Source organism: Camponotus vicinus, unplaced genomic scaffold, assembly GCF_025532165.1.
Source record: "Camponotus vicinus isolate PSW18456_S1 unplaced genomic scaffold, iyCamVici1.0 SCAF_6, whole genome shotgun sequence".
In the NCBI taxonomy this organism is placed as follows: Eukaryota; Metazoa; Arthropoda; class Insecta; order Hymenoptera; family Formicidae; genus Camponotus; species Camponotus vicinus.
In genome coordinates this window covers 1814398-1822685 of record NW_028141978.1, presented here as the reverse complement: position 1 = coordinate 1822685, position 8288 = coordinate 1814398, and the positions used below count along the sequence as shown (strand labels likewise).

General features: G+C 35.9%; 2 protein-coding genes across 4 annotated transcripts in view; one reads left to right on the top strand and one right to left on the bottom strand.

Moving 5' to 3' along the window:
- LOC145973901 (uncharacterized) overlaps window positions 1-8288 on the bottom strand; it is a 163597-nt gene that overhangs the window by 78752 nt on the left and 76557 nt on the right. The gene's annotated exons all lie outside the window — the stretch shown is intronic.
- LOC145973667 (uncharacterized) lies at window positions 770-8235 on the top strand. Its single transcript, XM_083103196.1, has 4 exons — window positions 770-905; window positions 7111-7268; window positions 7895-8002; window positions 8068-8235. The coding sequence occupies exons 1-4, from the start codon at window positions 783-785 to the stop codon at window positions 8174-8176; spliced, it is 498 nt and encodes a 165-aa protein (XP_082959322.1). The 5' UTR covers window positions 770-782; the 3' UTR covers window positions 8177-8235.

Here is an 8288-nt window from a genome sequence, read left to right as displayed (position 1 = left end):
TTACATATTTGCTTCTAGTTGAAAGAATGTATACATATTTATGATTCGTTTATGAAATGTTTCGTCGATTAATTTATTTGTATTGAGCCGGCCCAAAAATAGAATGAAATTGAAATGCAAATGAAAGAAAGGATTCGCGATTGATTCATCAGTTACACTCGGGAAACTCGTCGCGCAGAAAATCATCGTTTAGTTACGCTCGAGTTAAATTAAGCACAACCGGTGTATCTCACGCATTTAACACGTTAACCGTACGTAAATTTTAATGAAGGTGACAAACTAATTCTGAATCATATCGCAAATAATTTGCTATTCGAAATGCAAGCATGAATACGCAACGAATACAGTTAGGCGTGTTACACGCGAGACTGATAATTGATCGGAGACGCGTAAAGGTCAATGTGTCCTTTAACGGCAATAGCTTTCGCAGTTACACTCGGTTGAAATTAAGCGACCGAGTCTTGTATCTTGCGGAATTAACGCTAACCAGGTTCCTCATAATTCGCGAACGAGTCGGGCGAATGTAAGGAGGTTGAAAACAGGTACAAGGGTAAGAGGAAGTTGCCCGGCTTACGTTAAACGTTAGTACGAGCGATCGTAGTAGTTGTTCGAGGTAAGCGTCGGTGGATTCTGGCGTAAAGCGTGTCACGTCGGAAACTCCGACGCACAGAACTCGAAACGGATTTCACAATATAACTTTGTCCTAAGAACTCTTCGGCCCTGGTGAGTCTCCGTCACCTCCTTCCTCCCTCTTTAGCTTCCTTCGACCAAGTAGCGAGATAATGCTGATTATGCGCCCGTCATTCTCCCGCGCTGTCTACTTCATCCTTCTTGCAAACTTGGGGTTCGCGCATTCCGGAAGGCCGATCAGGGCCCTGGCTTTCCGTAAAGGTAGCACTTTTTTTGTAAGTATCACATGACATTTTCTTTTTTTCTCTTTCTCTCTCTTTTCTTTTTTTATTATAAGCATATTATATTATAAGATTTTAAGGGAGCTATTATCTTTTATCATTGAATCGGTTATTCATTTTTTAACGTCATTTTTTTATTACAGTTTAATTTTCTACAATTTGCCAATAAATACTATCATTTAATGATGGATATTTAGGATTTAAAATCTCACTGCAAAAATAACTTTACATATATTTCAAACAAAAAGTTGATACAATATAGAATAAATATTTGAAATCTCATCACAAAAAAGTTATCATAAAGAAGTAAAAAAAATTTTAATTATTCTCGTTTATGAAATTTGTACATGAAAATAAAAAAAATACTTTACATGTCTTTTAACCAAAAAGTTGATAAAGTTGTAGGATGAATAAATTACATAAAAGTAAAAGGTGAATAATTGCATAGAAAATTATTATACGAGAATTTGTTTAAAATTGAAAAAAATTAAAAAATAACATGCAGAATTGGTACAAAGTAACGCAAAATGTTGAAAACTAATTTGTATCGTAAAACACTTGGCACGAAAAAGTTGACAAATGTTAAGTTAACAATTTATTAAATTTTGACGTTCTGGTAGAAGCACCACCGATTTTACAATTTTTTACATTCGCGAGGGAAACCGTAATGCAAAAATTATGAGTAAAAAGCTGTCAATCATATGACGGACGTTATCTGTCTTAGAGAGAGTTAGTGAATGAGCTGCGATAAAAAAATGACGCGATATAATTATATTATATATTATGTATGTGTAAAATGATGTAATCTAATTAATGTTTGTGTATCGAAGCTATTTTCAAATATATGGCCAGCAATTTAATACTACAAATAAAGATTACGATTGCATTTAATTTCTAGCTAAAGATGAATCAAATACTAAGTGCACAACGGTATAGAAGAGGCAAAGATTGCAATATTCTTACAGACCATTTCGCGAATGATTGTCCCGCTTTGACTCTCTAAATCGAAATTCTAACGTGGCGAATATTACCGTACGTTTGAAATGCGTAGTTCGATTTCGACGTGACACCGAAAATATCGCAGGGACTCTTTTGTGAAATACAATGTATATATTTATATATAAATGTATTCCGCCCGATCGAACTGTCGCTCGAAGAATATTATCGGAAAATATTATTTTGCATGTACATTGTACAGTAAAATAGAGGGGATGATGGATATATCATTTTAAATTAATTACATTCTCATTATTCTGTTGGACGAAATATGCGAAAATGTATTCATCCGACGAAGAGATTTGCGGAATTTTTTACGCAAATTTCCGCGCGCGCAGCAATTTGCTCCGATTATTTCGGTTTACCTGCCATTTATTTTTGTACAAATCGCATCCTCTCTCTATTTCTTTGTTTCTCTCTCTCTCTTTGCGTCGGTCGCTTTTCCCGAATTTCGATATTCAAATGCAATGAGGTGCTTGCTTTTTTCGTCTTTCATGAAACAGCTGTGTGCGCGCGCAAAATGCGAGAAAATAGAAAATATCCTCCTCACCTTTCGTAATTTATACGATTTTGCATCCTTCGTCGAACGTAATGCGAATAAATCTTATTTTTCCTGCTATATAACACCTCTGAGACTAAACTTTTACTTGTTGGATATCGCAATAGGTTTCTTTTTGACAGCAATCGGTGCGAAGCTGTGAGCAGTATCTTTTGAAACTGTCAAACTGAAATGTTTCCTATTATATTCTCTTTAAATTGTCCATATTGAAAATAAAAATAAACAAGGAATTTATTTTTCATTAACACGAAAAAGAAAATTACTGAAATGTACGTTTTAAGTATTGAAAGAAATATATATATAGAATAAGAAATCTATACACGATTGTGCGAATAATTAGAAAAATCTACTCTATGATTCAGCACCATAAATCCATCATAATTTTTGATCATATTATAATTAATTGTAAATTATTTCGAAACGTGCGTTTGGAAAAAATCGCGGCTACGTTAGCCGATACCAATTATTACATTTTATGGAATGTAATAAATTGCGGTTCTCGCGCGGTATTAATGAAAATATGCGAATTAATTCTATCTCTGGGATTATGTGCAGGAAATACAGGAAGAGGAGGAGAGCGAAAAGTAGATGAAAATCCATCTATTTCACTTCCGTGAAAAAAAAAAGCATCACTCGCAATTTCGATGTATTAAAGGAACATGATGCATCAATGGCGGGTAAATGGATCGCTCGTTCGAACGGGTCGTAAAAAGCCACATAAGAATCAATGTTGAATAACATCCGGTATCATCCGTGCCGGCGCATAACATGTCACTGTTTATGCAGCGTCTGGTGTGGTTAGAGAGAAAGAGAGAAGGAGAGAGAGAGAGAGAGAGAGAGAGAGAACGAGAGTGAATTTATGTGCTATATGTACACGAGACTCGCTATAATATAAACCGATCGGGACTACGTCCGTATTTTCACTTTAAAAGGCACGAAGCCACCGGATGGCAGGCATATTTTGAAGCACGATGTAGCGCGGGCCATTAATACGGGATGAGGCTTGCGCGTTCTCCGCGTTTCCGTACGATAAGTACGGACGAAAAAAAGAGACGAGATCCAGATCGATGAAAATTTATCGGCGGTATCGCGAATGTGCGGAGAGTGCAATGTTTGTCGAAACGCTCAGAACATACTAGTGTCGAAATTGCAACGCGATGTGAACGTCGTCTGCTTTCGTGTTTATTTTCGCTATCGCAATGCACAGCACGTTACTCTTCTCTATAACGTGATCATATTTTTTCGAATATTCTCTACGTTTATATTTAATAATGTCTTTCAAAATACGAGAATTGCATGTCCGTACGGTTTGCATTGACGAGACGAAGAAAGATTCTGATTTATAGAGATGATGTTATATAATAAATATGGAATTGCTCTTCGAAACGTTAGAATTAAACGCAACGCAGAAGGGAATATATATATATATAGTCTTTGTTCCCTAAAATAGCAGGTGTCTCTCTGAAAGATGCGAGCGTTTGAGCCAACTTGTATGAAGAATTATTCAACCCGTGATGATCTGGTGCACTTACGACGAAGTGCATCGCGATACGCGCCGTGTTTGCCATATACATTATCTGATGTACAGAGCAGGACAGGGCTTAGGATCAATATGCATGAATCAACGTTGTCTCGTTACAACCCGTCTAGATATAGCGCCGTATATACGGCTACACTTCACCGATTATTCTGACACTGTATTATTTATGCTCATAAAAAACGCTACATCAAATTCTTTTTAAGAAAGTAACGTTGGAGAATGTCATTGTGCAATGAAAAATGCAATCATGAGCTTTGTGACATGTAAAAACTGCATGAAAGCATAAATTTGATCGGATTTGAAAAATTTATCGATATCATTTTGTCCATAAGATAATGATTTCAGTTTTGAAATAATATAAATTCTAAAAAACACAAAATTTAATTCAGAAGTATGATATTCGATAACAATACGAAATCGATATATGATGCGAAGACGATGCACTAATATGCATACAGACGCATCAAACGTTCGCTATACAGGGTATATCTGAAATAATGCACTAAACTTTAGGAGCGTATTCTAGAGGTAAAATAAAATACTTTTTTTCTTATGAACTAGAGGCCCCTAAAGTTTGGGGAAAAAATTAAAAATTGGCTGTATTTCAGAAAAAAAAAAAAGGTTTTGACGTTACCTATCACCTTCTCTTGAGAGATAGATAAATTTGCGTTGCGGGTCTTTGGTCAATTTCACACATTTTCGAATTTTAGCTCGGAGGGGGGTTCATTTGCGGACCCATGTTCATAGGAAAAAAAGTCTTATTTTGACCTCTAGAATACGCTCCTAAAGTTTAGTGCATCATTTCAGATACACCCTGTATATGTCATTTTGTCATCATGTGTTTCGGATACTTAGCTTCCCCTTCAGAATAAATCTTCCAGATATGAGCCCTCCCATAACATCAAAATATACCTGTTGGGAGCGTTTTATCCGTGAAAAATCATGTAGCATGAAAATAATATACTCCAAAAAACGAACATCAAACTTGTTGATCAATTTGTATCTCTCTCTCATTACTGTAAAATATTCTCTTAATTTTACAATAAATTATAAAAATTACATATACATCATATTATATAAAAATTACAAATTAATAATAAAAATAATATAAATTCCGAATATTTTGTTTGATATATTATCGATTAATTATTATAATTTGTGTACATTAACATAAATTTCAATACGATAAATACTAAATATAATATATCCACAAAGAAATAATTATCGTATTGAAAATATGTCAATATAACGGAACGAATTCCACCTTTCATTTGCTTCAATTTTCACTTCAAATAAATAAATTGCGCAAAATATTTGTGTCGATAAATAACTGTTGCCTTGATATATTTACAAATCTTTAATCGTGAAGTGAATTAAACGCATAAGTTAATTGATCTCTATAAAATGTTATTTTCTAGAGAATAATTCATCTTTCGAATCTATCTTTTAAAGCTGCTACAATAAATGCGCAAAGTCGTGCGACCGTCACGTTCCCCGTCCATCTAGTTTCTTATCCTCTTCCCTGCAAGTCCGAGAACGCGTTTTGGAAACGGTAGAGCACTGCCGGAAAATTATAGACACATGCACATACGTACACACATGCAACGCGATCCAGCGCACAAACATATTTCGTCTCGATGGGCTGGCGCGAGGGGCGCATAAATCCGATCGCCTTATCGTATTTTCGGCCGTTAAGAAACAGAGGTGGTAAGGTGGCGGGATGCGCGCGTCTGACAAACGGCTTGCCAGATCCAGGCGACACCATCCTTCCGTCGCGTTTACACGGGAGAAATACCAAGACGCGATTCACGCGCTGGTTAATAGGCGCCGCGAAACCGGCACGGTTTCTATCCGTGGCAGCTTCTTGCGCGAGAAGGAAATACGTCGAGGAGATCAAGCGCGATTCAGAATAGACGCACTAGTGAATAACCAGTTGAGAACTATTGTTAGATAATTCAGTACGTACGTCTTGTTGTATGCGACGTAGAATATTCTATACTTTGAGGTCTACCATCCTAAATTTCACGATGAAATAAGACCCTTGTTGCCCTTTAACTCTATCGAGATTTCAATAGTTTTGCGCCAACGATTTATGTGTAAAATTTACATATAAATTGCTGTTATATATTCAGCATTTTCAAATGAAAGAGAATAAGAATGAAGAAAGCGAAAACGTCTCACATACACACACAGCATTGTAATAAAATTTACAGTCTCGCAAATATTTTTCTGTATTTTTAGGACAAGATAATGAGAACTTTCTCTACGAAAGAGATCGATAAAGCGGCACGGGAGATTTTCTCGCTGTATTGCTTGCGAGGATAATGAAGGAATAACTCGTAAGAATCGCGACGACGCGCGGAGACGTAATTTTACGATAAGTGTCACATTATTTATGGATGAACGTAAAGATAAAATCGCTAAGGGTCATTCTTATGGAGAAGAAGAAAATTATACGTGGCGCAAAATTACAATATAACGTTAGATTGAGCTCTTTTTGCTTTAGATAGAGAAATAATTCGCAATAGAATAATTCGGATAAGACGAAAATCGGGGTTTCCCGATAATATTGATGGCGAATTGAACGGCCGATCGGAAATTCAAGAAATCTCTCTCTTAGGAAGATTACGACGGAAATTTCATATATTCCCGCAATCCTTTGATACAAAGTTATGATCGGATTCCGCAGGTGAAATTTCGCGCGATTTCCTGCAATTCCGCGTCCCTTATTCTTTCGATTCTGTTCTTAAAGTTTTTTTATGCATGCAGAGAATGTGTAAAATTTATTTAAAATTATTTTACTTAACAATCGAATAAATTAAATTGTAAACGTTCAGTAACTGTATCAATTGAATTATTCGATTATCTATTCGATTCCAATTTATTTAGACACGTGGACATTGAATAAAATCGAGACACTAAAATACATTGATACTAAAGTATTTAAATATGTCTCTTCGAATTATTCTCCCAATTACTTTAAGCCTTTAGCTGCGTCATCTAGAAAGGGCCATGCGAGAACTTAGATTCTTGTTTGGCCGACAGTCGAGGAGCGAGAGTTAAAATAACTCCGGGATTCACGATGAATAAATGATCTTTCGCAGTATCGGCTGAACTACAAGATAAACTCACTCCCTTATACGACCATCTTCGCGCAAGCGTCAGGCTTTAAGACAACATGGCCACTGCCGACCACCGGCGACTCTCGCAACATCCGGTCCGTACCTGACATTCACGAGTGCGCCGAGCTCGTATACGAAAGGTAATAAATACTGTAAATAGTCGCGCTGCATAATGTAAGAATGGTGGCAATCGCGAGGGAGCGGGAAAGATGGCGAGGAATGCGATCCGTGAAACAGTGGTCGGGGGTCGGTCAAGCGGTTAAAACGAGGGTGGATGCGGGAATGTATTTCCGGCCGGCTGACCGAAGACATCCGTTGCCAGCGGAATCGCAGGCAATCGTCAGTGGTACAATGCCGCTTTCCGTATATTGACTTTCACAGTGGTGGCCGCGATTTTACAAGCACAATCAAGGAAACTTAATAGAAACTTAATTGAATACATTTTCAACACTCAATTAATCAACACGAGGGCAATTAAAATAATTAAATAATTGAATTAAATGTGACTCCGCAATAAATTCCTATGATAATAATTATTTTTCCATAATTTTAATTCCTTTTGAACGAGATTTTAACGAGATTTTCATTGGATTTATTAAATCATTATTTCTCGATATCATTAAGAAATATCGTGTATTCATTCCAATATCGTAATTATTATGATTGAATTGAATTTATTAATTGTAACTAGAACTTCGATTTTATCTCGATAACACATATTTCTTGTATTTAAATAAATTGATCAATTGCGTTAAATGTGTTTCAGTCACGGTTTCGATGGTCGTTCTTGTTTACTGAAGAATGTCTGTCAAACATTACAATACGCGAAACAACAGGATGGCGTTATAGGAAAGATATTAAAATTATTCGCGAGGTAAATTACTGAAATATATAAAATTTAATTACATTGTTGTATTAATCGTTTTTCGTTGCTTTCAGATCGTACATTGACAATGATACTTGGCACGAAGATTCGCTATTCTGTGAGCGTCATTCCAAGAATTGCCCTCTAGAATTAATCGGATTTAATAGTTTTACGGAGAGCTAGCATTTCTCGGAGTATCAGAGAGCGCAAGTTAGCAAGTAATTATTTGTCTACTGCAAACAAAACAGGTATACAATAATATATTGCAATGTAATTATTTCTACAAAATTTAATA

Excerpts from the sequence above, each read along its gene's own strand:
- LOC145973667 (XM_083103196.1), top strand. The coding sequence starts at position 783 with ATGCTGATTATGCGCCCGTCATTCTCCCGCGCTGTCTACTTCATCCTT. Across the intron at positions 906-7,110 it reads GTAAAGGTAGCACTTTTTTT|TATCGGCTGAACTACAAGAT; the intron begins GTAAGTATCACA and ends GATCTTTCGCAG. Across the intron at positions 7,269-7,894 it reads GCCGAGCTCGTATACGAAAG|TCACGGTTTCGATGGTCGTT; the intron begins GTAATAAATACT and ends AATGTGTTTCAG.